The 13,436-nt window shown below is 34.2% G+C and overlaps 1 protein-coding gene across 2 annotated transcripts in view; it reads left to right on the top strand.

Annotated features, from left to right (window-relative positions):
* sos1 (son of sevenless homolog 1) overlaps nt 1-13,436 on the top strand; it is a 53,632-nt gene that overhangs the window by 2,695 nt on the left and 37,501 nt on the right. For both annotated transcript variants that reach the window (XM_084101741.1, XM_084101740.1), the window contains exons 2-4: nt 8,189-8,314; nt 10,833-10,964; nt 12,638-12,802. In XM_084101741.1, the coding sequence (XP_083957867.1) occupies nt 8,189-8,314; nt 10,833-10,964; nt 12,638-12,802 (423 nt within the window). The remainder of the gene's footprint in view (nt 1-8,188; nt 8,315-10,832; nt 10,965-12,637; nt 12,803-13,436) is intronic.

Below are 13,436 nucleotides of genomic sequence, written 5' to 3' on the forward strand. Positions count from 1 at the left end.
CGTCAATATTATGACCTAAAGAGTCTAAATAATGACATAAGAACATGATTATGATATGATAGACAAAATTATGACATATATTAAGTCAGATTTAAAAGATGAAACGGCAATATTATAACCTAAAGAGTCGAAATTATTACATAAAAAGACATGATTATGATGCGATAGTCAAAATTATGACATTAGGTCATATTTAAAAGATGAAACATCAATATTACGACCTAAAGAGTAGCAGTAATTACATGAAAAGACATGGTTTTAATGCGATGGTCAAAATTATGACATACCACACATATTTATGAGGTGAAAAGTCGACTTTTTAAGTCATCATTTTGATTTCTACTTTTCATTTTTGTAAGTCCTAATTCTCATATAGAATGTCATAATTTTATAATTTTTCATATAATTCTCACTATATAATATGTTGTAATTTCTAAGTCATAATTTCTTTTCATCTCATGACTTAATGTCATAATTTAAACTTTTTGTTATAATGATTACTTGGTACTGTAAAATCATAATTTTGATACTTCAACTCATAATTCTGACTTGTCATAAATTAGTTGACGACACAAGCGAGATTGTGAGATTTGCTATATAGTGCTTTACATGAGAAGACTATGCATGTATGTAGATAAGGTTAGACATGCTTATTATTCATTATATTATACATTACTTTATAGAAATCTGTACAATAATATAGTTAAATATAGTGATGAAATAAACAATCAAGCAGCCAAAATTTTCTATATAACACACACATATATATATATATATATATCTTGAGTACTGTATGTGCGATAATATAAATATTATTTGCAACGATATAAACACTTTTTTCTTCATTGATTGTGTATATCATGAGCGATCTGGATGTATGCAGATAAACTTGGACGTACTTATAGTTGTAGGTTGTTGGAGTTATTAATTTGATATGTTGTGATATTGAGTATTATGAGACCTGTGAGGTTTTGTTTGATTTATAACAAGCCTGATTATTATTTGGTGATGTGCGCCACGACTGAATACACAATATTTACTGAAAATGTGTTATTGGTGGATAATAAATCAAGATACTCTCAGATTGTGTGAATGTGAAGAGAGTTTGATTGAGCTGCAGGTGTTCAGGAGAAACACACGAGAGCTGAGATCTGTGATCGGCCAATCAGAATCCAGCGTCTCGGCTGTGTGCAGATCCAAAATGGCGTCCTGCTGGCTGCAGTTTCAGCGTCTGTGGAGGACGAGACGACACACACTCACACACACTCACACTCACACTGTTGTGCTTGGCAGCTTTCTTGCTGCTTTCTGTGACTTTGAATCCATAGCAACAGCAAAGCTCCAGATCTGGCTGGTCTGTCCTCCGTCTGTTCACTCTCAGTCGCTCCTCTGCTCTTCAGCGGCTCTGCTGTCTATAACAGTCCCTGCGGAGCCTGAGAACACTTACATCCAGTGTATCACATTTAGGCCATACAAAGTCTTCAATGCCATAAGAAAAGTCTTACATTATAATTTGAAGAGTCATAAATTTGGGAATCGTGAAAAGAGTGTTATCTATCCGTCTATCTGTCTATCTATCTATCTATCTATCTGTCTATCCATCTATCTGTCTATCTATCTGTCTGTCTATCTGTCTATCTATCTATCTATCTATCTATCTGTCTGTCTATGTCTGTCTCTGTCTATCTGTCTATCTATCTATCTATCTGTCTATCTATCTATCTGTCTATCTGTCTATCTATCTATGTATCTATCTATCTGTCTATCTATCTATGTATCTATCTATCTATCTGTCTATCTATCTGTCTATCTATCTATGTATCTATCTATCTATCTGTCTATCTATCTATCTATCTATCTATCTATCGTAGTTCTGTTTATCTATCTATCGTAGTTCTGTCTGTCTATCTATCTATCTATCTATCTATTGTAGTTCTGTCTGTCTATCTATCTATCTATCATAGTTCTGTCTATCTATCTATCGTAGTTCTGTCTGTCTATCTATCTATCGTAGTTCTATCTATTTATTATAGTTCTGTCTATCTATCTATCTATCGTAGTTCTGTCTGTCTATCTATCCATCTATCTATCTATCGTAGTTCTGTCTGTCTATCTATCGTAGTTCTGTCTGTCTATCTATCGTAGTTCTATCTGTCTATCTATCTATCTATCTATCTATCGTAGTTCTATCTGTCTATCTATCTATCTATCGTAGTTCTGTCTATCTATCTATCTATCGTAGTTCTGTCTATCTATCTATCGTAGTTCTGTCTATCTATCTATCTATCGTAGTTCTGTCTATCTATCGTAGTTCTGTCTATCTATCTATCTATCGTAGTTCTGTCTATCTATCTATCTATCTATCGTAGCTCTGTCTATCTATCTATCTATCGTAGTTCTGTCTATCTATCTATCTATCATAGTTCTGTCTATCTATCTATCTGTCTATCTATCTATCTATCTATCTATCTATCTATCTATCGTAGTTCTGTCTGTCTATCTATCTATCGTAGTTCTGTCTGTCTATCTATCTATCGTAGTTCTGTCTATATCTATCATAGTTCTGTCTATCTATCTATCTATCGTAGTTCTGTCTATCTATCTATCTGTCTATCTATCTATCGTAGTTCTATCTATCTATCTATCGTAGTTCTGTCTGTCTATCTATCTATCTATCTATCGTAGTTCTGTCTGTCTATCTATCGTAGTTCTGTCTATCTATCTATCGTAGTTCTGTATATCTATCTATCTATCGTAGTTCTGTCTATCTATCTATCTATCTATCTATCGTAGTTCTGTCTATCTATCTATCGTAGTTCTGTCTATCTATCGTAGTTCTGTCTATCTATCTATCGTAGTTCTGTCTGTCTATCTATCTATCTATCTATTGTAGGTCTGTCTGTCTATCTATCTATCGTAGTTCTGTCTATCTATCTATCTATCTATCTATTGTAGTTCTGTCTGTCTGTCTATCTATCTATCTATCGTAGTTCTGTCTGTCTGTCTATCTATCTATCTATCGTAGTTCTGTCTATCTATCGTAGTTCTGTCTATCTATCGTAGTTCTGTCTATCTATCTATCTATCTATCTATTGTAGTTCTGTCTGTCTGTCTATCTATCTATCGTAGTTCTGTCTATCTATCTATCTATCTATCGTAGTTCTATCTATCTATCTATCTGTCTATCTATCTATCTATCGTAGTTCTGTCTATCTATCGTAGTTCTGTCTATCTATCGTAGTTCTGTCTATCTATCTATCTATCTATCGTAGTTCTATCTATCTATCTATCTGTCTATCTATCTATCTATCGTAGTTCTGTCTATCTATCGTAGTTCTATCTATCTATCGTAGTTCTGTCTGTCTATCTATCTATCTATCTATCTATCGTAGTTCTGTCTGTCTATCTATCTATCTATCGTAGTTCTGTCTGTCTATCTATCTATCGTAGTTCTGTCTGTCTATCTATCTATCTATCGTAGGTCTGTCTGTCTATCTATCTATCGTAGTTCTGTCTATCTATCTATCTATCTATCTATCTATCGTAGTTCTGTCTATCTATCGTAGTTCTGTCTATCTATCTATCTATCTATTGTAGTTCTGTCTGTCTGTCTATCTATCTATCTATCGTAGTTCTGTCTGTCTGTCTATCTATCTATCTATCGTAGTTCTATCTATCTATCTATCTATCTATCGTAGTTCTGTCTATCTATCGTAGTTCTGTCTATCTATCTATCGTAGTTCTGTCTGTCTATCTATCTATCGTAGTTCTGTCTATCTATCTATCGTAGTTCTGTCTGTCTATCTATCTATCTATCGTAGTTCTGTCTGTCTATCTATCTATCGTAGGTCTGTCTGTCTATCTATCGTAGGTCTGTCTGTCTATCTATCTATCGTAGTTCTGTCTGTCTATCTATCTATCGTAGGTCTGTCTGTCTATCTATCGTAGGTCTGTCTGTCTATCTATCTATCGTAGTTCTGTCTGTCTATCTATCTATCGTAGGTCTGTCTGTCTATCTATCGTAGGTCTGTCTGTCTATCTATCTATCGTAGTTCTGTCTGTCTATCTATCTATCTATCGTAGGTCTGTCTATCTATCTATCGTAGTTCTGTCTGTATATCTATCTATCGTAGTTCTGTCTGTATATCTATCTGTCTGTCTGTCTGTCTGTCTGTCTATCTATCTATCTATCGTAGTTCTGTCTATCTATCTATCGTAGTTCTGTCTATCTATCGTAATTCTGTCTGTCTATCGTAGTTCTGTCTATCTATCGTAATTCTGTCTATCTATCGTAGTTCTGTCTATCTATCTATCTATCTGTCTGTCTGTCTGTCTGTCTGTCTTCATCTTCATGATGGTGTCCTGATGGCGTGAGCTGGAGTTTGTTGTTTGACAGACGGAGGAGCGTCAGAGTTCAGTCGACTCTAAACCTCAGACCAGCAGAGACTCGTTTGAGCAATCGCAGCTGATCAGAGCCAGAAGGGCTTCAGTAGCTTCCCTTTCTCTGAAGGCTTGTAGTGTTCGTCTTTTATAATCGCTGCCGGACTCAGTGTCAGAGCAGAGGTTTCTTCACGATGAGCACTAGAATGATTGACTTAAACGGCACTAGTGATGATGATGTAGATTGTTATACAGGTTCCTGTGAGACTGTATGGGTGTGTGTATATTTTCCCATGTCGCAGCACAGATGCTTTAAAGAGGACATACTCTTTTTAAAGTCTTGATGTTGTTTTCAGGCTCGATTAGAACTTGAATGTTGATTATTCTCCTCATATTCTCCATTGTTGCGGCTCCTCTCTTCCCAGTCTGTCAGTAACGCTCTGTTTACTTCCTGTCTCTATGAAGCCCCTCCTCCTGAAAAGCACTCTGTGCTCTGATTGGTCGGCTGGAGCAGTGTGTTGTGATTGGTCGAGCGCTTCGAGTGTGTTTGGGAAATGTCCCGCCAGTTTAACACACTACTAACTAACTCAACCAGGCCCCGCCCCTTTATTCTGTGTATGAATTATGTAAATGAGGAATATTGTGACGTGTTCGTTCCCGGAAGAAACTCAAGACTACAATGGAGGCGTTTCAGGAGTTCAGGAGCACTGACACTGATATAGAGAAGAGCTGGAGCTTCTTCATGATCGAACAGCAACATTACACACTGAAGAGAGATGATGAACAGGGGAAAAGCACATTAGGACCGTTTTAAGTGGCTGCAGGAATTGTAAATGAGAACAGGCTGACTGTGTGTTGCTGTTTTCACAGACTGTTCACACACACACACACACACACACTGTCAGCGTACTGTACTGTGCATTCCCACTAAATACCAGCACGCCATAGTGCCGCCACAGGAATGCTGGGAATGAAGCGTCAGGCATGTGATCCAGGTCTGAAGCGCATGGGAACAGAAAGCAAAAGGAAAACTTCCACGCTGAACTCTCTGTCGACATGTCTGCGCTTTCAGACATATTCAGACAGATTGTTTGTTGTCTTGCATCTTTAGTAGATCTAGCTGTGGCTCGTGAGCTAAGGCTAATAGTCAGTCTCTACAAGTGCAGATCAGCTCTGGATTGACCAATCAGAGGACAGAACCGGAGCCGTGCGCACTTTATAATGTTCTGATGTCTTCAGAGGCTTTGATTTCATGTGGATTTGTTCAAAAAAATATAAAATAATCAGTCAGTTATCAGCCAAACCCATGTGAGCTAAAATATTTACTTAAATCCCTCTCAGATTTAAAATGTAATATTTTAGTGATTTAAAAACACATTCACATGATCACAGTTCTCTGATGTTGGCTAATGCTAGTCAACAAATAATATATTTTATATTAGATCTTTTTTTTTAGTAGGTGCTTTATTTTGATTATTTTTTTGATAAGTGATGAATTCACTTATTTATGACTAAATTGACTTTTAGTGTTTTATATTTTAGATTTATTTAAAATTTTAAATAGCATTTAACATTTTTCATTTTATTTACATTTTAACATTTGTTAAACAAATGTTTAACATTTTAATGATTTTTTTAGTTTTAGTAAGTTTTATTTTAATTGTTCCTATTTTAAAATAATGTAGTTACATCTTAAATTTGTATGATTTAATTAACTTAATAAGTGTTTTATTTTTAACTTTTCATTTTAATAAGTGGTATTTATAGAAAATATATTTTTTAATTAGTACGTTTTATTTTAAGTTCTATTTTAAATGTATGTATATTTGAATTTGAATTTAGGTTTTTTATTTATTTGATTGAATTAACTTAATACTTAAAGTATTTTATTTTGTATTTTAAAAATACTTAATTTAATTTTAATAAGTGTTTTATTTTTAACTCTTTTGATAAGTGGTACTTTAAAAAATATATTTTACTTTTTTAATGATTTAATTAGAAAGTTTTATTTTTAGTTCTCTTTTAAATGCATGTATATTCGAATTTAATTATTAGTAAGATTTATTTTTAAATTATTAAATTATTTTAATTTTACATATTTGATTGAATTAACTTTTAATAAGTATTTTATTTTGATTGTTATATTTTATAAATATTTAATTTAATTTTACATTTTTATGAGTTATATTTTAGTATTTTTTTGTTTGTTCTTATTTTAAAATGATGTATTTATATACATTTGTATAATTTAATTATAAGTAAGGTTTATTTAGATTATTTTATTTAAGGATTATTTTTATTTAAAAAATATTTACTTATTTTAATTTTAAATATTTGATCAAACAACTTTTAATGATTGTTTTATTTTAAAATGATTTATTTTAATTTAATATTTTTATGATGCATTAATTGTTAGTTTTTGCTAAGTTGGATCTTGATGAATCAGAGTTGTGTTATTGATCAGATGTTCTTGCCCCAGTAACCCGGCCGTGTGTGTACTCGAGCGTCTGACGTCGTCACTGCAGCGCCTGGATTCTGTACTGTGGTACAGCAGGGTAAAGTGTGTGTGTGTGTGTGTGTGTGTGTGTGTGTGAACACAGGCTTGTACTAGCTGTGGTTTCTCAGAGTAAAATTCCTCTCATAACTGTGGAGAAGTCGGGTGTTTTGTGTCGCTACTGAACATGCGGTGGCATCATGAGCGCTGCTGATTCTGCATTTCTATGATCTACTGTATGACAGATGCTTGAAGAGGCTTGTTGTGGTTTTTGATTGACAGCTGTCCATCACTGCTGTGGTTTAGTTAGCTTCTGTAGTTTGTGTTGAGGATTTCCCTGAATGTCACACAGAAACCCATTTACACACTGAGACTTGACATGAGGAACTGAGTGTGTGTGTGTGTGTGTGTGTGTGTGTGTGTTGTGAACGATGTCTCAACAGGAAGATGTCCTCAGGCAAGCTTCTCTAGTATACCCACAATCCCTCACATGCTGTATGTCTCTGGCTGTATTAGGCTGCGCTTATAAAAATATCTCATTGGTGGGAGCTGACGAATCTCTCGCACACACACATTTTGGTGGGAGGGAGAATAAAGACACTCGTTATTTTAGTATCAGACTATTATAGTTTTTTTATGAATATTTTTTTTTAGATTTTATAGTTTTAGTCATTTTGTATTAGTTTTTGTTAGTTTTTTTTTGATTTAATATTGTCAGTATAGAATTTTTTCCCGTTAGTTTTAGTACTTCATGTTAAACTAAATGACTGAAATAAAATAAGTTTGTTTTTTTTAATATATTATTTTATTTCAGTTAATGTTTCTTTTATTTCAACAAGTAGATGTTGCTCAGATTGTTAAATTCCCCCTGTAGTCTATAATTTTATCCCTTAAAACTTTGATCATAAAAATTACATATTTAAATGTTTTTTCCTTGAAAATAAATGTCTTTATGCCTTAAAATATCTTGAATGTAACTCGACACCCTTGCCTCATTTAGTATGCGCGGTTCTATGAATATGCAAATGAGCCCCGCCTCCACTCACTCAGCTCAGAGATCCACTGGTTGACGATCACACGTTGATCTGATTGGTTACAAGGTAGTTTGTGACGTCAGAAACACCAGCGATTTCAAAGCGTGTTTTTGAGACTGTCTTTGGTTCACTGCAGTTTTAAGGAGGAAATACTCAGCAATGGAGTCGACTTATGAATTTACACATGGTTTGTCTTAAAGCAGATTAAAAACACCACATAGACACATAAACAACATTAAACGCTGGATTTTGACCACATGTTGATGTTTGTGTGTTTCAGGTGCTGAATCAGGTGCACCCGAAGCTGTCGTCCCAGCAGGAGGCGCTTCAGTACATCGAGGGCCTGATTCTGGTGCTGCTCAACACACTCTGTCAGGCACAACCGCGCACCGTTCAGGACGTCGAGGTGAACGCCGTCGCCATGACAACCGCCGCCAAAATGTTACAGGGATGGTTCACCCAAAAATGAAAATTAGCCCATGATTTACTCTCCCTCAAGTCATCCTAGGTGTACATGACATTCTTCATTCAGACGAACACAGTCGGGAGTTATATAAAAAAATGTCCTGGCTCTTCCAAGCTTTATAATGGCAGTGAATGACTGTTTCTGTTTTTAAGTCCATAAAAGTGCATCTATCCATCATATATAGATAGATGCACTTTTATGATGGACAGATGCACTTTTATGATGGATAGATTCACTTTTATGATGGACAGATGCACTTTTATGATGGATAGATTCACTTTTATGATGGACAGATGCACTTTTATGATGGACAGATGCACTTTTATCATGGATAGATGCACTTTTATGATGGATAGATGCACTTTTATGATGGACAGATGCACTTTTATGATGGACAGATGCACTTTTATGATGGATAGATGCACTTTTATCATGGATAGATGCACTTTTATGATGGACAGATGCACTTTTATGATGGATAGATGCACTTTTATGATGGACAGATGCACTTTTATCATGGATAGATGCACTTTTATGATGGATAGATGCACTTTTATCATGGATAGATGCACTTTTATGATGGACAGATGCACTTTTATGATGGACAGATGCACTTTTATGATGGACAGATGCACTTTTATGATGGACAGATGCACTTTTATGATGGACAGATGCACTTTTATCATGGATAGATGCACTTTTATGGACTTTAAAACAGAAACAGCCATTCACTGCCATTATAAAGCTCGGAAGAGCCAGGACATGTTTTAATATAAATTTAATGTGAAGAATGTCATATACACCTAGGTCCTAGGATGACTTGAGGGAGAGTAAATCATGGGCTAATATTAATTTTTGGGTGAACTATCCCTTTAACCGTGTTCAACAGTAGTTCAGAGCTAAACGCACACGCTCAGGTTGATCATGTTCACCGGTTCACATGACACTGCAGCACATGAATGATGTTCAGGTCTGTTAGTAGCATATATTCTAATATGATGATTTGATGCTCAAGAAACATTTATGATTATTATCAGTGTTGAAAACAGTTAATATTTTTGTGGAAACTGATGCGTTTTATTTTTCAGGATTCTTTGATGAAAGGATCGGCATTTATTTGAAATAGAATCTTTTGCAATATTTTAAATGTCTCTACTGTCACTTTTGATCAATTTAATATTTTTTAATTGTGTAAATATTAATAATTTACTGACCCCACGTGATTAACAAACTACATGTGACGCGGCGACAATTCAGTCTCATTTGACGAGTGAACGTCAAGAACACGCCAACAGATTAAAATTATATTTTGCATAGAGAAAATAGAGCATGTTTGTAGAATCATTATTCTATTACACGTGTTTCCTCACAATTAAGCACAATAACTCTCATGACCATATTTGTATTTAAATTAGTGTATATTATATTTGCATTAGGACAATGCAACGATTAATCAAATTCCAAAATAAAAGTTTGCGTTTAAATAATATATATGTCTGTGTACTGTGTATAATTATTTTGTATACATATAAACATGCATGTATATATTTAAGAAAAATGTGAAATTTAATTAAAATGTAATAAATTATATATAGATATATATACAGTATTATATACATGCAAATATTACTTAAATATATACATGCATGTGTGTGTATTTATATATCCAAAATAATTATACACAGTACACACACATATATATATATATATATATATATATATATATATATAAATGCAAACTTTTATTTTGGATGCGATTAATCGTTTCACAGCCCTAATTTGCATATACGCATTCATTGTACTAAATTTATACTGTTGCTTAATAAATAAATAAAAACATTTAGCAAAAAATATTTATTTTTTAAAGTGTCTTTAAATTAGGCTTTGTTTTATTCTTGGGTGAAATATGAGCCGGATCTGAATCTGACAGACCACAATATATGAAAAACATAGAGTTATGATGCAAGAAAGGCGTGTTGCTTGGAGACACTGAGCATCATGGGACTCACTATAACGTATATCTATCTTTTATTGTGTGACTGGCTTTAATGTGTTTCTTATTTCTGACTCCATGAGCGTTTCAGACGGCGTCCTGATCTTCACGAACTCACGTTCCACCTGTTTGTTTTTGTGTGTTTGGTCGTTGCTCACAGACGCCGGCTGTGAGATGGACAGGTGCTTTAGTTTGTGGTTAAGACCTCAACCACAGAGCATGCTAAACCGGCTAGCTGGTTTATCATGGTCGGGTCCCTCAGTCCGCTTGTTCTCTGATCTTAGATTTCATCATCATCATCATCATCATCTTCACAGCCATCTTCATCTCTCTCTCGCATTGTACCGTGTGAAAGAATCGTGCTTCATCCCTCAGTCCTTTATCCTGTGACGCCCCACGTATAAACCCTGTTTGCTTGCTATTTCTGCTGGGTTCTCCATCTCACATGTGACTGTGGCTTTTTAGGAGCGTGTGCAGAGGAGTTTCCCGCACCCGATCGAGAAATGGGCCATCGCAGACGCTCAGGCTGCTATAGAGAAGAGGAAGAGGAGGAACCCGCTAGCCCTGCCGGTGGATAAGATCCATCCGCTCCTGAAGGTAATGAGTTTTAGTTACACTGTGCCTTTAAATAATTCATGCGCAGAATAAAGGGGCGGGGCCTGGTTGAGTTAGTTAGTAGTGTGTTAAACTGGTGGTTATGGAAAGGGGCGGGACATTTCCCCAAACACACTGAAGCGCTCGACCAATCACAACACACTGCTCCAGCCAACCAATCAGAGCACAGTGTGCTTTTCAGAAGGAGGGGCTTCATAGAGACAGGAAGTAAACAGAGCGTTACTGACAGACTGGGAAGAGAGGAGCCGCAACAATGGAGAATATGAGGAACATAATCAACATTCAAGTTCTAGTCGAGCCTGAAAACAACAAAACTTTTGGCATAATATGGATTCTTGCGGCTGGTTTGGACAGAAACGCATAGAATTAACATAGAAAAGATGTGATTTATTTCATAATGTCATAACTGGTTGGCATACAGTGTAAAGTCATCACAATCTATGAAGACAAATATTTTAAATAGACGCTTATGCCTCGGTTAGTCTTTCAGTTTTGATTGTTTTAATGTCTTTTAGGGCGTATTTGAGACACTTTCAGTTCATCAGTTTGAATTTATTGATTAAATTGGCCATTTTTTGAGACGTAATTGAATAGAGAATCAATAATTTACTAAATTGTAGTTTAAGATTCAAAGTAAATTCAACAGTCACACATGGAAGCAAATTTTCTGCGTCCTACAAATTAATATATTATAAAGACGTTTAACCCTGTAAAGCCTGAAATAATGGTCAGAAAAATATTTTTTTAGACAAAATATAGTTAAAAAAAGCACCAAAAAATATTTTTTTGCATATGTGTGTTTTTGTTGAGTACATTATTAGATACATCAGGCTTTAATGGCTCATATAGTCTATTATAGTGGGAGTATGGAGGAAAAAACAGCTCAATTGTATTCAAACTGAGCAAAATTATTCTGTTTCTGCAGATGCTGATATTAAAAGTGAAGAAATTCTGATGCTTGTAATGTAAATCTATGAGATCTGAGATCAAAGCAGATACTTACATAAAATGCATATAAATATTAGGTCTTAATAAGATATTTAAATGCTTAGTTTTATGGTCTGTAGTTTTAAAACATATAATGCTATGCAATACAATGATGATTGAGAGATGAACAAATAAACCTTCGTCAAAAGCCTTATGATCATATTTGATACTCGTGATTTTTCTAATAAATGATGATGGATAGTCAAGTAAACCTGCTTCAGTCCAGCTGAAATATTACTAACAATATCAGAGTTATTCTTGCGTTTACTTGATAAAATCAGTGTAGATTTGACAGCAGAAAGACTCGTGAAGCTCGAACTTTATAGTTTGGTGTTTAAAGTTTCTATGATCTTGTTGTGTTTTAATATTCTTGCTTTTTGTCATGTTATTGTTTTATTTTAATCATTGCTTGTACAGCACTTTAGTAAACCCTCAGTTATTTTAAAAGTGCTATATAAATAAACATTGAGTTGAGTTGGCGTCCTGTAGATGGCGCTGTTACTCCACACGCCAGAATCACTTCAGTCTGAGTGTGTTTCACTGGCACCTGAAATAATCTCTTATTCTCTTATATAATTCTGTTAAATAATTGCTTTGCTCGTTTGTGTTCATGTGTCCATCAAGCATGAGTGAATGAACTGATCATGTGATGGTGGTCTCTCCTGCAGGAGGTTCTGGGGTATAAAATCGACCATCAGGTGTCCGTGTACATCGTGGCGGTGCTGGAGTACATCTCCGCCGATATACTGAAGCTGGCGGGAAATTACGTACGAAACATTCGCCATTACGAGATCTCGCAGCAGGACATCACGGTGGCCATGTGTGCGGATAAGGTATGACATCACTGAACACCAGCCATGCTATCCTTAACGAACTCCATGGAAAACACTTCTGTTAAATGACATAAAATAAACATTAGTAAACGAAAATGAAAAATGTTGCATGAGTTGAAACACTAAAATTATTAACTGGAAATAAATAAACTAAAACTAAAAAAAAAAAAAATCAATTAAACCTTAATGCTTTTTATAAAATGACAAAAAAAATAAAATCTAAAAATAAAGGCTAATTCAAAAATGTTAATAACACTGGGCCTTATTAATTTGTCATAAAAAAGTGTATAAAATGTAATAAATATTTAAAATATATATTTTTTATATAATAAAAACAAATTCTGTGCTTGTTGGTAGGGCAGCAATTTTGTGATTATCAATATGACAATAAAATAATAATATTAATAATAATTAGTAGTAGTCGTACTATTATTACTAAATATAAATATAAGACAATTTACTATAATATATTTTATTTTACAGTGAAATATAACAAAAGAAAAATAATATAATAATTTAAATGTAGTATTAAATAATTTTATTTGACATTACAACTGTAAAATTACAATATGTATATTAATACCTATATTTAATATCAATATATAATATTAATATTGTATTGTATTGTATTAAA

This window comes from Abramis brama (genome assembly GCF_963993115.1).
Source record: "Abramis brama genome assembly, chromosome: 23".
In the NCBI taxonomy this organism is placed as follows: Eukaryota; Metazoa; Chordata; class Actinopteri; order Cypriniformes; family Leuciscidae; genus Abramis; species Abramis brama.